At 56.5% G+C, this 24,317-nt stretch overlaps 2 protein-coding genes across 6 annotated transcripts in view; one reads left to right on the top strand and one right to left on the bottom strand.

Moving 5' to 3' along the window:
- PPIL2 (peptidylprolyl isomerase like 2) overlaps positions 1-24,317 on the top strand; it is a 40,107-nt gene that overhangs the window by 13,488 nt on the left and 2,302 nt on the right. For all 5 annotated transcript variants that reach the window (XM_053664661.1, XM_053664664.1, XM_053664649.1 and 2 more), the window contains exons 4-19: positions 6,891-6,953; positions 8,151-8,202; positions 12,279-12,330; positions 14,837-14,928; positions 15,701-15,790; positions 16,733-16,808; positions 17,570-17,730; positions 19,041-19,116; positions 19,654-19,760; positions 20,152-20,241; positions 20,505-20,538; positions 21,083-21,200; positions 23,033-23,089; positions 23,686-23,758; positions 23,862-23,924; positions 24,021-24,160. In XM_053664661.1, the coding sequence (XP_053520636.1) occupies positions 6,891-6,953; positions 8,151-8,202; positions 12,279-12,330; positions 14,837-14,928; positions 15,701-15,790; positions 16,733-16,808; positions 17,570-17,730; positions 19,041-19,116; positions 19,654-19,760; positions 20,152-20,241; positions 20,505-20,538; positions 21,083-21,200; positions 23,033-23,089; positions 23,686-23,758; positions 23,862-23,924; positions 24,021-24,160 (1,344 nt within the window). The remainder of the gene's footprint in view (positions 1-6,890; positions 6,954-8,150; positions 8,203-12,278; positions 12,331-14,836; positions 14,929-15,700; positions 15,791-16,732; positions 16,809-17,569; positions 17,731-19,040; positions 19,117-19,653; positions 19,761-20,151; positions 20,242-20,504; positions 20,539-21,082; positions 21,201-23,032; positions 23,090-23,685; positions 23,759-23,861; positions 23,925-24,020; positions 24,161-24,317) is intronic.
- Positions 16,595-24,317, bottom strand: part of YPEL1 (yippee like 1) — a 33,072-nt gene continuing 25,349 nt past the window's right edge. The window contains exon 6 of the transcript XR_008391492.1: positions 16,595-17,563. The gene's annotated coding sequence lies outside the window, so the exon portion shown is untranslated. The remainder of the gene's footprint in view (positions 17,564-24,317) is intronic.

The raw sequence follows: 24,317 nt of genomic DNA, 5'->3' as shown, positions 1-24,317 counted from the left end.
TGGGCCAGAGAAGGGGCTTCTTGGTGCAGCATCCAGGTAGGTGCCCCCCATGCTGCCAGGCTTTCTAGGTTCCAGGGACTGACCTGTGCTGACCAAACTTACAGGTGACCGATGTATAAACAAGCCAGTCAGCCTGGGCTCTTGATGGCTAATGACAGAAACACCATGCAAGAAAAAAGGGGTTGGTTCAAGAAGTCCACCAGGAAGCCTTCCTCTGTAGGCTCTGCTTTTCTTTTCTTTTTCTTTTTTAATTGATATTAGAAGAGAAATACTGATTTGTTGCTCTACTTATTTATGCATTCATTGGTTGATACTTGTATGTGCCCTGCCCAGGGATCGAACCCACAACCTTGGCATATCAGGATGACACTCTAACCAAATAAGCTACCAGGGCAGGCTCTGCTTTTCTCTTTTCTCTCTTTCTTTCTTTCTTTTTTTTTTTTTTTTTTGCACCTTTTAAATTTTTTTTATTGATTATGCTGTTACAAGTTGTTCTATTCCCCCCCTTCATTCCCCTCCACCCTACCTCCCCGTCCCCACCATTACCCCCCCTTTAGTTTATGACCATGTGTCTCAAGTCCTTTAGATTCTATATTTCCCATACTATTCTTGCCCCCCCCATCTATTTTCTATCTACTGTCTATGCTACTTATTTTCTGTTCCTTCTTCCCCCCTTCTCCTCCTCCCACTCCCCTGTTGCTAACCCTCCTTGAGATCTTCATTTCTATGTTTCCACTCCTGATCTAGCTGTCCTTTTAGTTTGCTTTTGTTTTACGTGTGGTTGTTAATAACTGTGAGTTTGTTGTCCTTTCACTGTTCATGTTTCTTTAACTTCTTTTTCTTCGATAAGTCCCTTTAACATTTCATATAATAAGGGCTTGGTGATGATGAACTCCTTGAATTTGTTCTTATCTGAGAAGCACCTTATCTGTCCTTCCATTCTAAATGAAAGTTTTGCTGGATAGAGCAATCTTGGTTGTAGGTCTTTGGATTTCATGACTTGGAATACCTCTTTCCAGCCCCTTCTGGCCTGTAAGGTCTCTTTTGAGAAATCCACTGACAGTCTGATGGGGACTCCTTTGTAGGTGACTGTCCCCTTAGCTCTTGCTGCTTCTAGGATTCTCTCCTTCATTTTAATTTTGGCTAATGTAATGATGATGTGCCTTGGTGTGTTCCTTCTTGGGTCCAACTTCTTTGGTACTCTCTGAGCTTCCTGGATTTCCTGGAAGTCTATTTCCTTTGCCAGATTGGGGAAATTCTCCTTTATTATTTGTTCAAATAAGTTTTCCACTGGTGGCTGTGCCTTTCCCCCTTCTGGTACCCCTATAATTTGGATGTTGGAGCGTTTAAAGATGTCCTGGAGGTTCCTAAGACTCTCCTCATTTCTTTGAATTCTTACTTCTTGACTCTTTTCTGTTTGGCCATTATTTGCTTTCTTCTGGTCCACTCCATTGATTTGAGTCCCAGTTTCCTTTTCATTGCTGTTGGTGTCCTGTGCAATTCCATTCATTTCAATTAGTTTCGCCTTCATATATTTGTCTATTTGTCAGTATAATCAACCAGTTCTGTGAGGATCCTGATGACCAGTGTTTTAAACTGTGCGTCTGAGAGTTTTGCTATTTCTTCATCACCTAGATTTATAGGCTCTGGGGCTTTGAGATCTTCTTGAGCCATTTTTGGTCTGTTCTGGCACTTTAAGTGTGAGGAGTGGTGCCTTGGACTCCCAGGTCGCTAGGTTGTGACGCTGTATGTGGGGGCGTGGTCAGAGCGGGAAAATGGTGGCCCCCTCTGCGGTTTCTCGCAGCTGGGTGAGGAGCAGAGGCTTAGGTGGTTCACCAGGGCTGGGCCACTCAGAGTCGCTGGGTTATGATGCTGTATGTGGAGGTGGGGTCAGAGCAGGGAAATGGCGGCACCCTCCCCTACTGCTTGCTGTGAGGACCCGCTGGGTCACGGTCCAATCGCCCACTCCCTCACTTGTCTATCCGTGCACAAATGCACGACCACAGTCAACCCGCAGCTCTGCTCCCTCGCTGTTTCCCCGCGGTTGCTCACTTGGTCGCCCGCTCTGTCTGTCGCTCAGTAGGTCCAACCCTGCGTCTGGATTCCGCGCCTGAGTCCGTCTGACCGAGTTTTCCTGTGCAACCCGGCTCCACCTGCTGCTGGTTTCGCCCCTTACCGGTCAGGCCGAAGAATTTGTTAACAGACTTCTGAAAAGTTCGATTTTCTGTGTTCTGGCTGTGTTTTCTGTTGCTAATATTTAGTTGTCTCTAAACTTGGTTGTGTGAGAAGGCACAGTATATCCACCTGTGCCTCCATCTTGGCGGAAGTCCCTGAGCTGTTCTTCTTGAGCCATATTGTTTTGCTTTGTTTGCGCCCTTTAAGTATGAGGAGCAGAGCCTTAGGTGTTCACCAGGGTGGGGCTACCCAGGTTGCTGATTTCTGACACTGTATGTGGGGGGCGTGGTCAGAGAGGGACAATGGCGGTCCCCTCTGCTGCTTCCTGCTGCTGGGGCCTGTGAGGTGTGTCTCAGTCTCACTGCTTGCTCCTTCGAGGCTTATCCGCGTGTGAATGTGTGACTGTGGTCAGCCCTCAGTGGGTCCACCTGCTTTTCCACACCTGGGATCCGCCCACTGCCTGCCCGCCTGGGTCCCACGCCTGGTCGGTCTGGTAGATCTTTCCTGCCCAACCCCGCTCTGCTGCTGGCTCTGCCCCTCTTACCGGTTTGGCTGAAGGGTTCTTTGTTGTTAGACTTCCATATAGTTCAATTTTCTGTGGTTTGGCTGTGTTTTTGTTGCTAAAACTTTGTTGTTTTTAAACTTGGTTGTGAGAGAAGGCAGAGTATTTTTACCTACGCCTCCATCTTGGCGGAAGTCTCCTACAAGTTTGCTTTTTTAACCTCCTTCTTGCCTTCCAAGGTAGGTAGACTCTGTTGTTAAGCCATTTTACTTCGCTTACACAAGCGAAGTCCCTTGCTTCACATCCTGGACGTGGTGCCACTGAGGCATGAACCCTGTGGTCTGTTGCAGGCTGGTGCCTTTCACACTTTACTTTCGGTCAGACTCTAAGTCGTCACAGCAGCAGCATAGTCTGATGCCGTGAGCCCCCTTCCCTGGGAATGCAGGTCACCTGTGGGAGTGGGAAGGGACCCAACTTTGGAGCCACTCATATGCTTCTTCCCACCCCCAGGTGGTATGTGTATAAACAGAAGCTGTGTCTGCTAGAAAAGTGGGACTAGGACTATTGAACCCCAGGACATTGGAGGCTGTGGGGTGCGGGGGTCTGGTGGTCCCCTTGGGCCTGATTTTCCTGAGTTTGAGCCGGGCCATCTCTGCCCCGTACACATACATGTCTGCACAGCATCCTTCCCCGCCCCCCTAGTTCTGATTCCATAGGTCCTGGTGAACCTCGAGAGCTGACAGAACTCTCCTGGTGACCCTGGTACACCAGCTGAGGCAGGTCAGCCACGTACCACAGGGTGGCGAGGGGCAGGGAAGGCCACTGGGTCTGCCTGGGGCGCCCAGGAGGCTCCCTACAGCGGTGAGTGAGGGCCTTCCCTGCTCGAAGCATTCGCTGCAGAGGGGTGAACAAATGAGACCCGGGCATCTTTGGCTGGGTGCCTTCCCACCCTACCAGGTCTCGTCACCAGCCTTGTGAGAACAGCTTGCTCAGGTTGGGTGTGAATGGATTGTATGGAGGTACTTCCACCTCTGGTTCCCGGTTCCTCCCAGAGGTCTCTGATCTGCTTCTCACCCATTTTTTAACTACATTGGGTTCTGGGTAAAAATGTGCTTTGACAATGTGCCCTTCAGGTCCCATTTGGGAGGCGGTAAGAACTTGCTGCTTGGAGCTTGATTTGGTGCCGGGTCCTGCTCTGGTTGGTCCCCAGCAGCATTAGCAGAGCCGCTGGGTTAGAGTCGACTTTTGGGCCAGAGAAGGGGCTTCTTGGTGCAGCATCCAGGTAGGTGCCCCCCATGCTGCCAGGCTTTCTAGGTTCCAGGGACTGACCTGTGCTGACCAAACTTACAGGTGACCGATGTATAAACAAGCCAGTCAGCCTGGGCTCTTGATGGCTAATGACAGAAACACCATGCAAGAAAAAAGGGGTTGGTTCAAGAAGTCCACCAGGAAGCCTTCCTCTGTAGGCTCTGCTTTTCTTTTCTTTTTCTTTTTTAATTGATATTAGAAGAGAAATACTGATTTGTTGCTCTACTTATTTATGCATTCATTGGTTGATACTTGTATGTGCCCTGCCCAGGGATCGAACCCACAACCTTGGCATATCAGGATGACACTCTAACCAAATAAGCTACCAGGGCAGGCTCTGCTTTTCTCTTTTCTCTCTTTCTCTCTTTCTTTTTTTTTTTTTTTTTGCACCTTTTAAATTTTTTTATTGATTATGCTGTTACAAGTTGTTCTATTCCCCCCCTTCATTCCCCTCCACCCTACCTCCCCGTCCCCACCATTACCCCCCCTTTAGTTTATGACCATGTGTCTCAAGTCCTTTAGATTCTATATTTCCCATACTATTCTTGCCCCCCCATCTATTTTCTATCTACTGTCTATGCTACTTATTTTCTGTACCTTCTTCCCCCTTCTCCTCCTCCCACTCCCCTGTTGCTAACCCTCCTTGAGATCTTCATTTCTATGTTTCCACTCCTGATCTAGCTGTCCTTTTAGTTTGCTTTTGTTTTACGTGTGGTTGTTAATAACTGTGAGTTTGTTGTCCTTTCACTGTTCATGTTTCTTTAACTTCTTTTTCTTCGATAAGTCCCTTTAACATTTCATATAATAAGGGCTTGGTGATGATGAACTCCTTGAATTTGTTCTTATCTGAGAAGCACCTTATCTGTCCTTCCATTCTAAATGAAAGTTTTGCTGGATAGAGCAATCTTGGTTGTAGGTCTTTGGATTTCATGACTTGGAATACCTCTTTCCAGCCCCTTCTGGCCTGTAAGGTCTCTTTTGAGAAATCCACTGACAGTCTGATGGGGACTCCTTTGTAGGTGACTGTCCCCTTAGCTCTTGCTGCTTCTAGGATTCTCTCCTTCATTTTAATTTTGGCTAATGTAATGATGATGTGCCTTGGTGTGTTCCTTCTTGGGTCCCACTTCTTTGGTACTCTCTGAGCTTCCTGGATTTCCTGGAAGTCTATTTCCTTTGCCAGATTGGGGAAATTCTCCTTTATTATTTGTTCAAATAAGTTTTCCACTGGTGGCTGTGCCTTTCCCCCTTCTGGTACCCCTATAATTTGGATATTGGAGCGTTTAAAGATGTCCTGGAGGTTCCTAAGACTCTCCTCATTTCTTTGAATTCTTACTTCTTGACTCTTTTCTGTTTGGCCATTATTTGCTTTCTTCTGGTCCACTCCATTGATTTGAGTCCCAGTTTCCTTTTCATTGCTGTTGGTGTCCTGTGCAATTCCATTCATTTCAATTAGTTTCGCCTTCATATATTTGTCTAATTTGTCAGTATAATCAACCAGTTCTGTGAGGATCCTGATGACCAGTGTTTTAAACTGTGCGTCTGAGAGTTTTGCTATTTCTTCATCGCTTAGATCTATGGGCTCTTGGGCTTTGAGATCTTCTTGCGACATTTTTGGTCTGTTCTGGCCCTTTAAGTGTGAGAAGCGGCGCCTTGGACTCCCAGGTCGCTAGGTTGTGACGCTGTATGTGGGGGCGTGGTCAGAGCGGGAAAATGGCGACCCCCTCTGCTGTTTCTCGCAGCTGGGTGAGGAGCAGAGGCTTAGGTGGTTCACCAGGGCTGGGCCACTCAGAGTCGCTGGGTTATGATGCTGTATGTGGAGGTGGGGTCAGAGCAGGGAAATGGCAGCGCCCTCCACTGCCGCTTGCCGCGGGGACCCACCGGGCTCCGGTCCAACCGCCCACTCCCTCGCCTGTCCGCCCGCGCACAAATGCGCGACCACAGTCAACACGCAGCACCGCACCCCCGCTGTCTCCCCCGCGGTCGCTCGCCTGGTGGCTTGCTCGGTTGCTCACCAGGTCCAACCCTGCGCCTGGATTCCGCGCGTCTGGATTCCGCGCCTGAGTCCGGCTGACCGAGTCCTCCTGTGCAATCCCGCTTCACCAGCCGCTGGTTTCGCCCCTTACCGGTCAGGCTGAAGAATTTGTTGTTAACGGGCTTCCGAAAAGTTCAATTTTCTGTGTTCTGGCTGTGTTTTCTGTTGCTAATATTTAGTCGTCTCTAAACTTGGTTGTGTGAGAAGGTACGGCTTATCCACCTATGCCTCCATCTTGGCGGAAGTTCTCTGCTTTTCTTAAGGAGACCCTTCATGAGGAGGCGAATGACCTGTGGTAGTCTGGGCCTCTGTAGGTCCCTGTGCCCCCACACCCATGTGTTAGAATTTATCCCGGGCTCCTGGGCCCTCAGGTCTTGCCTGAGTCATGTGTCTGCCCCTGGGACGTGTGGGGAGGACTGTGGGCAGAAGCCCCACCAGAGTTTCTTGGGATGGGCGAGGGCAGTTCTTAGCACAAAACTGGCCTGCCTGTGCTTGCCGTGTGAGGTGTCAGAGGGTCTTCTCCAGTCCTACCTGTCCCAGGCCACCTCTGGGGTCCTCTCTGGGGACTGACCATGATCCCCTGTGCATTGTATATCACAGCGCAGGGTGTGGAGAGGATCAGGCTGCGGTTGTTCCTAAGCCCCCTCACCACCTCCTGGGACCCTTGCCTTGTACTTACTGGTTTGTGCTGGGTGCTGCTGAGGGGCAGGGATGTGGGGGTCCCCTCTCTGTTGGCACCCAACCCAGGCTGTGCAGGGATTTGTTGGAGGACTGGCTGGAGGAGGGAGGGGCAGAGGGACAAATCACAGGAGGCACGTGGCAGTGGCCTGGCTAGTCCACTGCATGACCCGGAGTGACCATGGCCTTTCTCAGTCTCTCCCTGCAGCCCTTCAGCTACCCAGTCTGCACCCCTGAAGGCGTCGTCTTCGACTTGCTGTGAGTTCTCTCTCGACTTTTGAGCTAACAATCAGGGTGAGATCGGTGACATCTACTCAGGAAGGGGATGTGGAACCAGCTGGAGGGTTTATGGTTCCAGGCAATGCCAGGCCAGGCCACGCTGAGGTCCTGGCAGCCTCGGGAGCCCTGGGGGGGCCTCTTGGGGACCCAGGAGGGACTGTCAGGGCCTTAGAGATGAAGCCACAGGGCTGCTGTGTCCCCTGGCAGGCAGCTTTGCTAGCAGGTGCTAGTGTTTCTTTTTGGAGTGGTACTGACTTTCCCCCAGGTGGGCCCTAGTGTTCTAATTGGCACTTGTGTTCTTGTTTTGGAATGTTAGTGAACTAGATATTTTTCACTTAATGAGTCATAATTAGGGTGCATACTTTTCTGGTGCTGTATTTTGAAGCATGATGCTCTGTTTTGTGTTCCAACATAAGCCAGCTTATATAATTATCTCACGTTTCAGACTTATTTTAGAAAAATTGGAAAATATCTCAAAGGGAAAATTTACCGTAATCACACTATCTGGGATAACCACTCCAGTATTTATACTTAACCTTTTTCTGTGAGTTTATTGGTGGTAACATGGTTGAGTTAATGCCATGAAGATAACTCTGGATACATTCTTTCTTTTCTATTTTTAAAGATTTTATTTATTTATTTTTAGAGAGAAAGGGAGAATGAGAGGGAGGGAAACATCCATGTGTGGTTGCCTCTCATGCGCCCCCTACTGGGGACCTGGCCCGCAACCCAGGCAGGTGCCCTGACTGGGAATCGCACCTGTGACCCTTTGGCTCACAGCCCCGCTTCAATTCACTGAGCCACACCAGCCAGGTGGGATCCATTCTTTATTCAGCCATGATGAGAGCTTTTCCCCCCATGTAATTCAAAATTCTCTGGAGGTTAAAAGTTTGATGTTGGTCCATTATCTCATTTTATGGATATATCAACATTTGTGTACATCTTATTTTGCTAGCTTGTGTTATTTATATGTAACTGTAATAAAAACCCGAACATACTTTGAAACCATGCTTCCAGAAATGCCCTCCGCTTCCTTTGATGAGGTGAGGCGCGCCTTTCCTGGCCTCCCCGCAGAAGCGAAGTGGAGCAGCGCCCTCCCCAGCCGTCCCCAGAAGCAGCCTCCGGGACTGTGCTGCCTTGCCCATCACCTGATGCTGTCTGTTCTCTACCCTTCAGGAACATCCTCCCTTGGCTTAAGAAGTACGGGACCAACCCCAGCAACGGCGAGGTAGGGCTCGTGCCGGAGTTCGGGTGAGGTGGGTGGGTGCGTCCCGTTGCCTGTCCTCTGGTTCTGTGGTTTTCGTGCACACACAGGAGTGGCAGAGGACCATTCGTGGGGCACGGTGAGGGGACCGTTTCTCTCTGCACCCATTCCTTTCTGGAAAGGTTTCTTACGTGCACACACGAGTGCGTGGCCTGCATCTTCCCTTGGGCCGAGGGCGTGATCACGTGCAGGAATTCCTCTGGACTTTGCTTTAGCGTCCTGCAGTGTGGGGGATCCGAGCGTGTCGGTGCGTAAAGCCTCGCCCTCCGGTGGCTGTGTGCCCTCGCCCGGGGGCACTGGAGGGGTTTGGAGTCCCCTGCTGTTTGGAGCAGTGGTCGGGGAACATGCTTGTGCTCGCCTCTCTGGGCACGCACGAGCGTCGTGCTGGGAGTGCTGGGTCACAGGTGGGCGCGTTTTCTGTTCTGGCAGCTACTGGCAAATTTCCTTTGGAAGTTGCACCATTTCAAACTCCGAACAGCAGTGTGGGGAAGAAAATGCCTATTTCCCGTTGGATAGCATCTGTTTCTTTGACTTCTTTGCTACATAGGGGCGAAAATCTTTTTAATTGGTATTTTTATTGTGAGGTGGGTTAGGTGGCTTCTAATGTGTCCTGTACGCAGGCCCACTGTCAGGAATTCCGTGTGCCTGGAAGAGACGCCCCAGGGTCAATGCCAGCTTGTTCTCTGTCGCCGCACCCACTGCAGGCCTTTACCATGTAAAGGACACGCCGTGTCCACGGCCCAGTCACCCTCTCTGTTCTCCTGGTCCCTTCATCTCTTGCATTCCCCATGCTGCAGCTGGCGCCCATTTCTTTGTTTATCCAGTTTCCTTCTTTTAGCAGCAGGTGTTAGCCCGTGGCGTGTGCGGGGCTGGAGCTGGGAGCAGCGCAGAGGCGGTGGGAGGCACAGATGCCTGCAGGGGAGGGCGGGATGAGAGGAGGGAGGGCGGGGAGAGAGGAGGGAGTGTCTCCGGAGCACGGAGCAGTGCCGTTTAAACCAGGACAACGGGACATGGGGGCAGATAGGCCCACGTCTGGGAACTTCGACGGCCTTGGAGGGAGCTGGGTTTGTCCTGGGTGGGCTAGAAGCCAGGCATATGTTGTGATCTGGCCTGTGCTTGATTTATTTCTCAAAAAGATTTATTTATTTTAGAGAGATGGAAAGGGAGGGGGAGAGCGAGAGAAACATCACTGTGTGAGAGACACATCCACTGGTTGCCTCTTGCACGTCCCCACTGGGGAGCTGGCCTGCAACCCAGGCGTGTGCCCTGACTGGGAATCGAACCAGTAACCTTTTGGTTCATAGGCCAGCACGCAATCCACTGAGCCATACCAGCCAGTGTGGCTGCCTTTGTTTTAAAGGCTCACTTTGGCTGCTGTGTGCGGAACAGACTGGGGAGGTGAGGGTGGACGCTGAGAAAGCAGCCTGAGGGCCGTGCACTTGTCTGGGCAAGAGGTGCTAGGTGAACTTGGACCAGCATGGAGGCCAGGGAAGTAGAACAGAGAGGCTGGACCCGAGATTGCTGTGGAGGTTGGACTGGCGGGACTAACAGGACTCACTGAGACACTGCATCTCCCTGGGCCAGGGAGAGCGCAGGTGCACCTTCTTAGTGCAGTCATGTGTTAGGAAGACCAGGTCAGTTAGCACGGCCTGTACCAGGGGCAGGCAAGTGGAACCAGGTGATCCAGCTTGTGCCTGGGTTCCAGGCTGGTGGGGTGTGGCAGGAAGGTGGATCCCTCAGAACCAGCGCCGCAGGGAGCCGAGGGAAGTGGGTGCATGGAGTGGGGGCAGGCAGTTGGGCTGGAGGTGGGATGAGGAGGGCGCCCAGGGAGGGTGGGACTTCTGGGTGGCCTTGGGGGACACGGTGGCTCTGCCAGGGTGTCTAGGGCGGTGTTTGGGGCTGAGAGGCCAGCCTGACTATAGCGTGGCCTGTGGAGGGGGACGGCCAGCAGTGTGGGCACTCGCACCGTGGGGCTGGACGGACGCTGTATTAAAGTCTGTGTGTCAGGTTGAGGCCCCGGCCTGACCGGGAAGGCACTGGGCTGGGTGAGGCCTGGTAAGGCCTGAGGTCTGTGACACAGACCTTGGAGGTCACCGTTGTCATTGTCAGATGTCTTCAGGGAGGCCCGAGAGGACTGGGTGTCGTGAGGCTTGATGGGGAGGGAGGGAGGGTAGTGAGGTGAACAGTGTCCTGCTTGCCAGCCTAGGGCTGGTGAAGTGTCCCTAGTTTGGCCTTTACCTAGCTGTGCTCTTGTTACCTATTTTCTGTGTGCTGCCCGCACACCTGGGGCCCAGGGACGTTCTGGGAGGGGAAGGCGTAGGTTCTGAGGGCCCTTTGGGTCAGGTCGGGGGCGCTGGGAGGTGTTCTGGGAGCCGCCGCCGAAGGCCTGTGGCATTTCTCTTTCGGGTGGTCGGGGAGGGTGCTCCTTCCCAAGGAGAGCCCTTTCTTTCCTGTGTCTGCTGTGCTCTTCTTTTTCATTTTTTATTTTTGTCACTGAAAGTGTGACCATCAGTGAGATCTGCCCGGGAGCCACTGCCGCCTTCCAGGGGCCTCCAGCAGGGATCGTGCTGCCGGCCTGGGCCCTGGGCCCTGGGCGATTGGCTCATTCTCAGGGCGTGTTGCCCTCCCAGGCACGGAGGCCCTGCCTGCCACTGGAGCAGCCGGTGTCCAGGCTGGGGCTCCTCTGCCGCCGAGGGTCTGTCCTTTGCTTCTTCTGGTGGTTTTCAGGCCCTGCTCTGCCCCCCCCACCCCGCCCCCAGCTCCCCCAGGTTTCCTTCCCTCCCCTCCCCCCTCCCCTCCCTTCCTTCCTTCATCTCCAGTGCTCAGTCCACTAAGTACACCAGCCAGGGCTCCCCTGTATTTTCTTGTCCACACCGGTCCTCATGTCCTCTGTCTCTTCCCCAGGGAGCACCACCATTTGCTTGTGTCTGGGGCATTTTTGTTATTTTGGGTCTCCCCCACAGTTGCTCTTCAGGGGTCTCCAAGACGTGTTTGTTGCCCTGGACTCAGCCTCCTGCCGCGTCCAGAATGATGAAGGGCAGCTGGCCCCTGGCTGGCTTGGCCCCACGTCACTTCTCAGGGCCCCAGGACAAGCACATTGTGTTTGTGGGGTGTCTCTGTGTGGTCCTGTGCCCAGGGTGCCTTCGCCTGAAGGAGGAGGGCTGTCTTATGGGAGCAGCCTGGGGGCAGGGGCCCCGCCGTCCGTCCTGGGTCGAGGCTTACCCGCACAGACGTGTAGGGGCTGAACGGAAGAGGAAGGGATGAAGAAGCCAGGTTTGGGGTGGAGGGCAGGCCACTGCAGGGGAGGGAGGATGCAGGGTGGGGCTTGGCTCAGGGGCCCAGCCCCGGGACGCCCACCCAGTGACCCCTTTGGGTTCCGGGTCGGTAGGGCTGGGCTCCTGAGTAGCAGTGGCTACAGGGACGTGGACCCTGAGTCAGGTGCTCCCGGCGGGCAGCTCTGCCTCCCTGCTCCAGGGCCTCTCCACAGCCCCCTTCACCGCCGCTGGCCTTCTCACCAGGGCTGCCGCTTTCCTCTGGCTGCTCGGACTCGGTTGCACTGTGAAGTTTCCTCTAGGAGAGGCAGACCGCACACACACGGAGACATTAGAGGTAGAGGGTCCCATCACAGTTTCTCCCAGCATTTGGGTATATTCCCCCCCCCTTTTTTTAATGGGTTGTCTTTCTTAAATAGTTTATACAACAGAAGAATAAGGTGAACACCACCCAGCTGAAGAAATACACTGGCATTTTAATTTCAGAAATAGTCAGTGCTTGCTACGGAACTCCCCCTCGGCCTCCAGGCTGGGCGTCGGCCCCTGGGCTTGGGGTTGGTTTGCCGGCTCAGAGGCTGGGTTCCGCTGTGCAGCCCCCTGTCTGGCTTACGTGCTGCGTCCTGGGCCCCCGGTCAGCACCCGGCCCGTTCCCGCGGTGAAGGCTCGGCCGTCCGAGGGTCCTCCCGCCTGCGCCACCCGCTGCCGCATTATCAGCCTTCGTGTCAGCCACTGTTCTTCATTATTAATTATGAGTTCCGCTTCTTTCAGAAACTGGACGGGCGGTCCCTGATCAAGCTGAACTTCACAAAGAATAAAGAAGGTAAGGGATCTCTTTTACAGCCAACTCACGGGCTGGCCCGCAGGGCGCAGCCCTCGCCTCTCACCAGGTCTCTGCTGACCAGTTGTTCCTCTCTGGTCAGCCAGTTCTTGCTCTTAATTTCTCAGAGATGTAACATGATTCTTTCTGAGGGGTCTGGGTAGTTTTTAAAGCTGAGGTGGAGGGATGCAACCTTGGGTTTTGGTTATTTCTTCCCACTAAGGCGGTTGGGCCATGTGGACCTCTGGTGGCCTTTGTGAGCACAGGTGGGAGCACAGGTCGGCTGCGTGGCTCTGGTCTGCTTGTGGCTGGAGGCAGAAGCTGCAGAGGCTGAGAGGCCCAGGGCAGGCGGCTGGGTGGTGGGCGTGGGGGGTCTGAAGGAATGGCAGGGTGACTCTTGTGCTGGGCTTCTCCACACCACTGGGCGTAAAGCACGAGCCCAGCCGGGTCTTTCTGCTTGATATCCCGGCACACCCTGTCATTGGCCAGATGCCCTAGCTGAGGCAACCCCCAGGGGCACTGACCTTGCTCTCAGCTCTCTGTGGGCCTGGCATGGTCCTCTTGGCCTGTGCAGACCCTGGTCAAGGCTGGTGTCCATGTTCACTGGGTGTGTGCATTCTAGGGAGACACCAAAGCACCTGAGGCCGGGGCCCGTCTGACGGGCCTCGTCGAGACAGAAACACAACGCTTCAGGGACAGTCCCCGGGCGTCAGGGAGCTCCGCCAGCCCTGGCAGCCGAGTGCTGTGGGCTTCCCTGTTTGGAGGTCAGCTGATTTGGGGAGGCCCTCAGTCTGTCTCGTTCAGCAAATACCTACTGCATGCCTGCCACGTGTAGAGAGCAGAACAGGCCAAGTCTGTCCTGGAATGAAAGGAGCTGACGATACAGTCAGGGAGGAAGCTGGACAGCACATCACTGTAGTGTGGCAGATGCTGCTTCAGCCAGGGGCCAAAGTAAAGCAGGGTGAGGAGAGAGAAGGTCATAGGAAGACTCATGGACAGAGTTTGAGTGGAAATCTATGGGAAGGAGGGAGGGAGCATTCCAGGCAGAGGGTACAGCCAGTGCAAAGGCCCTGAGGCGAGTCTGGGCACAGCCAGGCGTCCAGTGCTGCTGGACCAGTGTGTTGAGGGGTGTAGCAGAGGCTGCAGTCAGAGGGGTCGGGGGCAGGGGAACAGGGTGCGGAGCAGTCCCGTGGGGCCTGGGTGGCCCCTGGAGGGCTCGGGTGGGAGCCAGAGAGGAAACAGGATCTGTCCTGATTTTTGTCCATTAACATCTTTGGCCTAGCAGTCGCCTTTTTTTGTTTTTGTATTTTGCTTTGTTTTGTTTTTAATTGACAATCTCAGTCCTGGTTGGTGTGGCTCACTGGATGGAGTGCCGGCTTGTGAACCAAAGGGTCGCTGGTTTGATTCCCAGTCAGGGCATGTGCCTGGGTTGTGGGCCAGGTCCCCTGTGGGGGGCATGCAAGAGGCAACCACACATTGATGTTTCTCTCTCTTTCTCCTTCCCTCTGTTGAAATGTAAATAAATAAAATCTTTAAAAAAAGAAAAAGAAAATTTTGGACACATGAGAGTAGGTGGTGTTGCGTGTGGGCCTCCACCACCCAGCTTCAGTTCCTGTCTACTCAGCTGTCTGGTTTGATCTGTGCTCCCACTCCGGACCAGCTTAGGTGATTTTAAAGCAGATGCTGACATTGTATCATTTCATCGTAAATACTTCGGTGTGTGTCTCTAAAAGTAAGGACTTAGCCCTGACCAGTGTTTCTCAGTGCGTCGGGCATTGTCCTACAAAGGAAAAGGTTGCTAGTTCGATTCCCGGCAGGGCACATGCCTTTGTTGCAGGTTCGGTCCCCGTTGGGGCACGTAGGAGAGGCAGCTGATGGGTGTTTCTCTCTCACATCCATGTTTCTCTCCCTCTTTTTCTCCCTCTGTCCCTCTTTCTAAAAATAAATAAATTTTTTTTAAAGGTGAGGGCTTAAAAAATAATCATCACAATCCTACTCATACACCTAAAAAAATTAACAGGCATTCCTTAATATCATTAACTGTCCAGCCAGTGGTCAAGTTTCTAGAATGCTTTCATAATGATTTTTATGTAGTTTTCAAACCAACATGATTTAAAAGTCCACACAAATGTGTGACGTCTCTCAGTCTAACAATCTGTGTTCCCCTCTTTGCGTTTTGTTCGTTGGGGCTTATTTGCACAGGCTCTGGCTGTAGGGAGGCGGTGGGCTCGGGCAGGGAGCAGCAGGGGTTTGCCGCAGTGTCCCCGCGCCAGGGTGAGCGACTGGGGGGGAGCCTGAGGTGGGGGAGGAGGCCGGGGGCTGGTGGAGCAGACGCCTCTGGGGAAGGGCACGAGGGGCCTGGGCTTTGCGGGATGAACAGGAGTTTCCCGGTGGCGCTGGAAAAGGGCTGGAGCGGCTGGCTGCGCCTCCGGGCCCGTCTGGGTGTGCTGATGCCGGTTCTGCCCTCCGCCTTTCTCTGACTGGTCTGCCTGTGCACGCCTCTCCCCAGGAAAGTACCACTGCCCGGTGCTGTTCACCGTGTTCACCAACAACAGCCACATCGTGGCGGTCAGGACCACCGGCAATGTCTATGCCTATGAGGTAGGTTTTCAGGAACTGTGGCGTGTCTGGGCACTCCAGGTGTGTGCTCCTGGGACCCTGGGGCTCTGGACTCGCTCTGGGCACAGCGTGTCCCTGTGGGGCTGCCAGAACAGCCCAGAAAAGGCAGGGCCTACTATGGCCTCTGACCCAAAAACTGGGTAGTTTTTTTGTACCCAGGGGTCCTCCCCACAGTCATCTTCAGGGAAGGCTCAGGCCCTGGGAGGGACTCTGTGCTCTGAGGGCAGACTCCAGGGCTTTGAGAGGAGTCCTGAGCTCCCCAGTTCTTGAAATCCCCAAGAGGGGCAGATAATGGACTGGTGGGTGGGGGTGGGAGGCGAGGCCCTGGTTTCTACATTGGTCATCCTCGGCACCAGCAGAGGGTTCAGACTGCAGGTGTGTGGGCCTGGCCATTGGCTGTGTCCAGGTGGCCATCACTGCCCTAGGGTCCCTGGGGGTGACACCTTGCCCTAGTGTGCATGGATGTGGGGGACTTGGTACAGACGGCTGCTTGGTGAGCCTGTCTGCTGATGTGGAGGTGTGTGTCACAGAGCGCCCTGTGAGGACCCTTGCTTGGGGGTGCTGAATTCGGGTTTCTGGGGCTCAGCAAGCGTCCCCTCGGTGGCAGGGCCGTGGCTGTGAGCTCGAGGTGGGCACAGGGTCGTCCTGCCCTTTGTCTTCGTGCTGGAGCAGTGCCATCGTCTGGGCGGGTTGTAGGCTCCCAGCACCGGGCTGGGGACAAGCACCATCACAGCTGCCTTCCTCCCGACTGCAGGCCGTGGAGCAGCTGAATATCAAGGCCAAGAATTTCCGAGACCTGCTGACCGACGAGCCCTTCTCCCGCCAGGACATCATCACCCTCCAGGTGGGTGTCCCTCCCCCCTGTTGTTCTCAGGAGGGACCGCCTGGGAGCCTTGGCTCTGCTTCCCTCGGCCAGCCCCACCTCTCCACCCAGCCTTGGGGGCTTCCTCTCTGCCACCTGTCTGGTTGCGGTGCCCCAGCTGCTGCCAACAGTGCTCCCGCCTCCTTCCACTCGGTCGCACCGGCCTGCGCCCAGGCCCGTCCCCAGCCTGGCCCTCGCATCTCCTCCTCGGCCCGTCCCCAGAGCCATCTCGGCGTCTGAGTGGCCTCTTTGCCTGCCTGGCTCTCCTCCCTCCCTCTTGGGAGTGGGAGCGGGTGTGTGCTCTGTACCCCAGTGTTGGGCACAGGACACCCCTGGAGGTGTCAGAGAACCCTGGGTGAGGTAATAAAAGCTTGTATGTAGAAAATCCAAGAGTAACTTACACAGGGACAGTCCTTTCGTGGCTTGTCCCATTCTAATTGGAGGTTAGTATACATTCCCCCCATGGAGGTGGGCTGGCTGGCCTGAGAACCTGTGGGGTCGTGTCTGGCTGCCAGGCCGAAGAGGGGGTGTGGGCCAGCCTGCAGGAGGCCTGGGGGTGGGTGTGCGGGGTCTGCCCACGTTCCCCCGGGAAGACTCCATCTGTCCTGTGGCTGCCTAACAGCAAGGGACGCTGTCAGCTGTGTGCCAGAGAAGCGGCTGCGGTTTGGTGAGCGGCCAGCCATCTGAGCCAGTCTCCACCCCACCCCCGCCGCCGCCCTGCCTGGCGCGGAGCCGTCTCCCAGTCCTGGCGCCCCTGTTCCACACTCGACCCACCAGGTCTCCTTGCAGCCCCAGCGCCTCCCCTCCTGGCGCAGGACCCTCGTGCCACCCAGCCCTCCTTTGCAGCAGGGGCGGCCATGGGGCCACAGCCTGGGGCCTGGCGCAGTGCTGGGCGCTCTGCTGCACATGTTCCTTTTGCCACAGGACCCCACCAATTTGGACAAATTCAACGTCTCCAACTTCTTTCACGTTAAGAATAACATGAAAATAACAGACCCAGGTATGAAGAGCCAGGGGTGGTCTGGGTGCCGGGGGTTGGGGGCAAATGGGAGAGAGCTCCCTGGGCAGGGCCTCTGCCCCCGGGGCCAGAGTCACGATCAAGCCGAGACAGGCCTGGCATTTCCCAAGTTGAGGTTCAGCTTCTCCTGTGCAGAGACTGGTGGGATGGCCCTGGCCCACGCTGCCCTTAGGGGGCTTGATGTAGAGGGTGCCAGCTGGGCCCTTACGCCTTAGTGCCCACGGCCTTGTGCGGGACAGGCCTGGACACCTGTCCTCCCCACTCCAGACTGCTCCATGGACCCCTTGGGGCTGCTTCTGTGTCCAGGCCCTCAGGTCCCAGATGGGGCCCTGCCTTTTCTCCCTGGAGACTGTTCCTGTTGTCACTGTGGGGGGGGGGGGGTCAGGCAGGCTGTGGGTCCTGTGGGGGCTGGTGAGTGTGGAGACTGCTCAGCTGGCCAGGCGCCACCACGGGGGCTGTTTCTGAACACCGTTGGGGTCAAGGCCGGCCTGGGGACACAGACCAAAGCCAGCTCCTGCAGAAGCCTCGGTGGGCAATCTGCCGCCCTTCTGGGCTGTTCCCTCCTCTCCCTGTATGCGCCTTCCTGGGTTTGTCGCGACTGGAGTGTCACTGGGATGGAGGTGTAGCCTGTGTTCTGGTCTGGGCTTCTGCCGGTACCTCCACTTCTGGCCTCTTGTCCTTGTCACGTGCATCTGGGGACATCCCTGGGAGCTCAGTGCTCAGGTTGCCTTGCTGTTCTGCAGATGAAGAAAAGGCCAAGCAGGACCCGTCTTATTATTTGAAAAACACAAATACCGAGACCCGGGAGACGCTGCTGGAGCTCTACAAGGAGTTCAGAGGCGACGAGGTCCTGGCGGCCACCATGAAAGCCCCAGAGAAGAAGAAGGTGGACAAGCTGAATGCCGTGAGTAGGGGGTGGCCACGGAGCTGCCAGCTCACGCACCCCGCTGTCATAGCCCCTCGGAGTGGGGTACATTTGGAGGGGAAGCAGCTGGACCCCAGAGCCGAGGTGCCCTTGGGGCCCAGGGGACAGCTGCACCGAGGCGGCCAGGGTGGCGCGGGTGTGCTGGGTCCTCGCAGGGAAGGAAGGCGGCCCCCAGCCGTGAGGGGTCTGCACAATGCTCTGGCCCAGGCTGGGGAGCCTGGGACAGACGTCCTAGGTGGCTAGCGGCCAGGTGGCTTTGTGGTACTGCATGACACAGTGGCCTCAGGCTGGCAGGTCTGTGGGAGGGGATGTCCTGTGGGTGTGGAGTCATCGTCTTACACAGCTGGTCACGTGGTGCCCAGAGCAAAACCAGGGACAGATGGTGGGGCGTTTCAGGGCTGCCGTGGTGCTGAGGGGAGGGGACAGTGGTGCTTGGTGGCTGCCCCTCCTGGGCAGTCAGGCTCACTTCTCACAGTGCCCAGTAGTTGGCCTTGAGGAGTCCTGAGCCCCCCAGTTCTTGAAATCCCCAAGAGGGGCAGATAATGGACTGGTGGGTGGGTGTGGGAGGGGAGGCCCTGGTTTCTACATGGGTTGTCCTCTGGGCACCAGCAGAGGGTTCAGACTGCAGGTGTGTGGGCCTCTCGTTGAGGGGGAGCCCTCTCTGAGCTGTTTCCACACCCATCCCTGGCCATCGGCAGTGTCCAGGTGGCCATCACTGCCCTGGGGGTGCCCTCAGTCAGCAGCGGTGGCGCCTGTGTCCGTGCCTTGGTCTGTCAGGCCCAGAGCTGGCCCTTCCCCACCTCAGCCTGGCAAGCTGGGGCTGTGGGGCCGGGCAGCCAGGCTCCGAGGCTCCCTTAGAAAAGGATTCAGGAAAATTTGCAAAAGGAAGAAAGGTGCTTGTTCTTCACTCCACCACTCCTAACACAAGAGCTCTTAGCATTTTGGGGTACTTCCTTCTGATAGGGAGGGACCCCTCTTTTTCCCTCTGCCAAGGATGAGGAAATATTTCTATGGCTCACGTTCATGATTAAAAATGTAATGTGTTTAATTGTAGAAACTGAAAATTTTCAAAAAGAAACTAGACTCCCTCGTTCCTTGGGGCCCTGGGGAAAGCCAGTTTGGGCTGAGCTGTCCTGTCCCCAAGGAAGTTCCTGGTGATGTCTTTGGGTGGTGGTCAAGGATGGGAGGTGTCAAGTAGGGGCCTGAGCATGGGGACAGCTGGGCCCCACGTCCCCAGCCTCCTAGCCTCCCAGGGCACTGCTGACGTGCCTACGTGGTTCTCTTGGCAGGCCCACTACTCCACCGGGAAGGTTAGCGCCTCCTTCACCTCCACTGCCATGGTGCCTGAGACCACACATGAAGCAGGTAGCTGCCTCCGCCCCTCCATCGCCAGGGCTGCTGCTTAATGGCCGCCCAGGCGGGTGCCCTGCATCCTCACACCGATGCGTCGTGTCTGGGCTTTGTGGGCTCTTAGGCAGCTCAGAAAGTCAAGGGGGACGGGTCCTTTTCGAGCTGTGTTCGTGTCTGCGGTGGGGCGGCCATAGCAAGGGCTGGGCCAGGGGCAGGAGGCCCTCCCTGGGCCACGTCCTGCTTCCTGGGCCCCCCACTCTGGCCTCCTCCCAGGCTGCCCATGGCACCTTAGCCCTACACTGAGGTTGCTGTTGTCACCGTCCTCAGGCCCTTGGGTTTTAGGCCTGTCAGGTCCCCCACTCCCTTCCCCGCTCCCACCCCTCTGCACGCCCCTCCCACCCTGGCTGCGCCTTCCCAGCACCCCTGCTGTAGCTCCCGAGCCTGGGCGGACCCTGGGCTCCCCTGGGGCTGGGGCCCGAGTTCAACCCTCCTGGGAGGGGGTGTGGCTGTCTTCGGCTGAGGGAGGGCACAGAGCTCCGCCTCTGCTCGCAGCCGCCATTGAGGAGGACGTGCTGCGGTACCAGTTTGTGAAGAAGAAGGGCTACGTGCGGCTGCACACCAGCAAGGGCGACCTCAACCTGGAGCTGCACTGTGACATGGTGGGTGTGGCCGCCGTCCTCTGCTCCACCCAGTGTAGTTTCCAGGGCCTTAAACTTGGAGCTGCACTTAGGATGTGCTTGTAGTAATCACCATGTCCTCTAGAGGGCGCGGAGCCCACACCTCACCCTCAGGAGCGACCCTGCCAGCCACGGGCTGTTTCCTTCCCCTGGAGTCTGGGTGGCCAACCTACACTGGACTCACACCCACTGCCCCACGGCCCTTGCTCTTGGGCGTGGCGGCTACAAGTTTCTTGTCGTTCAGCGTCATGGGTGCTTACCGTGGCACCCGGCGCAGCTGACCCTCCCTGCTGCACGATCGGGGCTTGGGTGGCATTTGTGACCCTCCCTCGGCTGCTTCATGCCTCACAGAAGTGTCTGGGCTATTTTGCAGACACCAAAAACCTGTGAAAACTTCATCAGGCTCTGCAAGAAGCAGTATTACGACGGCACTGTCTTCCATAGGTCCATTAGGAACTTTGTGGTGAGTGGCATGGGCCCCAGAGGGGACTTCTGTCGCAGGCGGGAGCCTCTTCTCCCTGGGCATGGGGCAGGGAGCCTGCCCCTTGAGTATCCTGCCTGGCCACTCGGGGCTTGTGCAGATGGGGCCAGGAGCTCAGACCCCTTGGGGCCCATCTGGCAGGAGGGGAACTGCTTCCGCCAGTGGACAGTGGGCAGCTGCCAAAGGGCCGGCAGGGCCGAGGGGTCACAGGGCACGACTTCTCACTGGCTTTGTTCTTCCTGCAGATCCAGGGGGGTGACCCCACTGGCACGGGCACAGGTAGGTACCGGAGTGGGGGCTCCCTAGGCAGCTGTGGCTGCCCCAAAGGCCAAGAGGGGGTAGGTGGGTGGGGCAGGACTGAGTTCCAGATGTGGACACGTGGACCAGCCAGCAGGGCGCTGCGAGACCCCAGGCAAGTCCCTGTTCTCTCGTTCTGAAACGGCCACACGGCCTGAACGGTGGGTGGAATTGGGAGTGTGTTGCCTCCACAGGGCTCTGGGGCACCCACCTTGCTCAGAGGGCCAAGGGATGCTTCAGGGAGCCCACAGCAGAGGGAGGTTGCGCCCCCTGCCAGACGTCTGGCTGTCCTCCCACTGCCTCCCAAAGCCCCCCTCAGCTGCTCGGGCTCAGGCCCACTCCCTCACCCACGTGGGTGAGCAGTAACGTGTGGCCTTCACCCCGTCTTCAGGGCCAGGGCCACCCCCCAAGGGCCCAGTGCCCCTTGAGACCCAGCATAGGTTTCTGGAGCCAGCGGCACCCTGCTGCCTGCACCCAGCTAGGGCCCGGTGGTCCTCGCTGCCAGCCGCACTCCTTTCTGTTCCAGGTGGGGAGTCGTTCTGGGGAAAACCCTTCCGAGACGAGTTCCGGCCCAACCTCTCGCACACGGGCCGTGGCATCCTCAGCATGGCCAACTCGGGGCCCAACACCAACAAGTCTCAGTTGTGAGTGGCTGGGTGTCTGGGGATGGGCCTGGGGAGGAGCCGCCTCCCTGGAGGGTACCCCTCAGCCTTGCCCCGAAGGTTGTGCTCAACCCGAATCCAGTCAAGGCGTGCAGCACCCCTGGGGAGGTGGACACTCACAGGTGACACAGCTCAGACCTGCTGACTGCGGCGTGTGCACTTCCATGCAGAGCAGGTCAGCAGACAGCACTGCACCCCAGGGCGCCTGCCTGTGAGGGACCGAGTGGCCCGAGTCCTCAGGAGATGCAGAAAGGCCTCCTGGAGCAGGCACCCCACGAAGTGGATGTGGGTGCGGGCACAGGTGCCCGGGCAGGGCAGCCTGGGTGTGGAGGGGCTGGAATCCTGGTCTGGCCTGAGCAGCCATTGCTGGGGTGCATTTATGGCAATGCGGATACTCAGGGGATGAGAATTCTGCTTTGAACACCGTGTCGGATGCCTGGGACACCCACCCTGTTCTTACTGGGTTTACATGTTGGTGCTGAGAGGACGTAGGTGGGCCAGAAGTACAGGCCCGGGGGTCCTCAGTGCAGCTGTAAAGGCGGGGTGGGGGCCCACCAGGAGCAAGAATGGGGGGGCAGCTGGACGGGCCCTGGTGTGGGTGCAGGGGTGCCCGTGAGGCTGAGGGAGGCTCCTGGCATCTTCCCTCCCCGCTCCGCAGTCACGTGTGTGTTCCATCTCTGTGTGAGCCAGGGTCTCATCCTGGACTCTGTTCACTGCTGGTTATTCCTGCGCTGCCGTCACCCTCACTGGGTTCCGAGGAGTCGCAGGCAGGCTGGTTTGGGAGTTGAGCAGGCCCCGGCTGGCACCACTGGGTGTGTTTGGGCGGCTTTCTGGGGTGTTTGATAGGGTTCATCTGCCCAGCTTTTTGGGAGGAAGTTGCGGGGAAGGCTCTGTCCAGCTGGGGGTCTGTTTCTCTCAGTTGGCTGGCCCTTGTCATCCTTCCCTAGGAGTTTTAGGGTTTATGCGTTTCATTATTTACGGTTTTTTTTTAAGTCATGAATACCAACTATTTTTTAAAAAATATTCTACTTATTTTTAGAGGGGGGACGGGAAGGATAAAGAGCGGGAGAGAAACATCAATGTGTGTTTGCCTCTCATGTGTCCCCTACTGGAGACCTGGCCTGCAACCCAGGCATCTGCCCTGACTGGGAATCAAACCAGGGACCCTTTGCTTCACAGGCCCGTGCTCAATCCACTGAGCTACACCAGTCAGGGCATATTTACAGTTTTTAAAAGCTCCTAACTCCTACTTGTGCTCCTACTTTGTAAACTCTACTTTTTGTTAGGTGGTTTGTATTTTTCTGGCTAAGATCTTTTCAGATGTCATCTATATTCCAGATGACATTTTAAAATACTCTGTATCCCAGTACCTCTGTCTCTGGTGTTCAGCTGTACTTAAGAGGGCCTCCTGGAAACTTTGGAAGGCCTTAAATTGTTTTTGGAGGCAGGAAGGTTTTCTCTTTGTATTACCTATTTGTTATTTTTGTATGTGAGTGTGCACAAAGCAAGTTCCTTTTCCTCCACTTGTGCATCACCTACAGAGAAACCCTTCATTCTTCCAGCTAAGTGGCTGCCTTGCCCTGACTGGTGCAGTGAGGTCGCTCATCCGAGGTCCCACCTTGTCCAGTGACCGGCCGACCCCGGCTTCACGGGCACAGGGCGAAAGCAAGGCAGGGCTGGGACAGCTTGGGGGCCTGGGCCTCTCCCCGGGAGCCCCTGTAGGGTGGAACTCGTGCCCAGCTGCCTTGGGGGACAAGGCAGGCAGGGGTAGGGTGAGCTCCCATGCCCTTCCTGACCCTCGTGTCCCCCCCCAGCTTCATCACCTTCCGCTCCTGTGCGTACCTGGACAAGAAGCACACCATCTTCGGGCGGTAAGAGAAGCGTGAGGCGCGGGGTGTCAGCAAGGGCAGGCTCCTGTGCTGGCCAGGGCCTCACTGCCTCTTCCCAGGGCTGTCCCTACCAAGGTCATGGTCATGCATAAGTGGGGACTTGGGGCTTCTCTGTTGGGCAGGGGACCTTGGGTAACGAGAGGCCAGCTCCAGCCCTGACTGGTGGGCGTCCTCAGAGTCAGCCCCTCAGTTCGCCTTTGGACGATCCTGAGTCACCCGTCTGAGCCACCTCCTTTCCTGCATCCTCCCATCCCGGGGTCAGCAGACTTGCCCTGTGAAGGCCTGGGGTATTTCCAGCTGGGTGGCCTCAGTCTCTGTTGCACTCCTCGGCTCTGGCTGGGGTGTGGGAGCAGTGGCGGGCGCTGGACCTGCCTCTCAGGCTGCCGCTGTCCTGGCCTGCGGTCCCATCCCTGCCCCATGGGCCTTTCTGAATCCAGTCCATCTGCGCCCTTGTGTGTGGGGCCTCCTTGGGCCTCAGCCCAGACCCACTCCCAGCCCCTCTTCCCGTCACACCAGGGCTTGGCCTTTGGGGGTGCCCTGAGCTGGGCATATTAGGAGGCCGCCTCCCTCTGCTACAGGGTTGTCGGGGGCTTTGACACACTGACAGCCATGGAGAATGTGGAGAGTGACCCCAAAACCGACCGTCCCAAGGTACGTGCCCTGGGAGAACAGAGGGGCCACTCCACTGGCTGGGCAGGCGTGGGCCCCGTTGCCTCCCGCCAGCCCTACTCACCGGCCCCCCACTTGACTGCAGGAGGAGATCCGCATCGACTCCACCACGGTGTTCGTGGACCCCTTCGAGGAGGCGGACGTCCAGGTGAGGAGGGTGTCGCCACCACGTGGGGAAGGACTTGGGGGAGCCCCGTCCAGCCCAAGGGGCTGCGGGCCAGCCATCAAATGTGCTCCACTGCAGATCGCCGAGGAGCGGAGGAAGACCCAGCTCGAGGAGGCGGCCCCAGAGAGCACAGCGACGAAGAGCCAGCCCAAGTCGGGGAGCCAGGGCCCCCCGACGTACCGCCAAGGGGTGGGCAAGTACATCAGCCCTGCAGCCACGTGAGTGCCGTGGGAGGTGGTGTCTGTTCCCACGGTGCGCCCCATGAGCTGTAGCCTGCTGAGGGCGAGCAGGTGCTGGGAGGCCCCCGGCAGGCTGAAGGGCTCACACTCGGGGTGGGGGTGTCGTGGAGACACGTGGCTTGCTCCTCGGGGACTG

This window comes from Artibeus jamaicensis, unplaced genomic scaffold (assembly GCF_021234435.1).
Source record: "Artibeus jamaicensis isolate MK-2021 breed Jamaican fruit bat unplaced genomic scaffold, CSHL_Jam_final contig_1128, whole genome shotgun sequence".
In the NCBI taxonomy this organism is placed as follows: domain Eukaryota; kingdom Metazoa; phylum Chordata; class Mammalia; order Chiroptera; family Phyllostomidae; genus Artibeus; species Artibeus jamaicensis.
The sequence above is the reverse complement of the archived record's forward strand: the minus strand, read 5'-3'. Positions and strand labels throughout refer to the sequence as shown.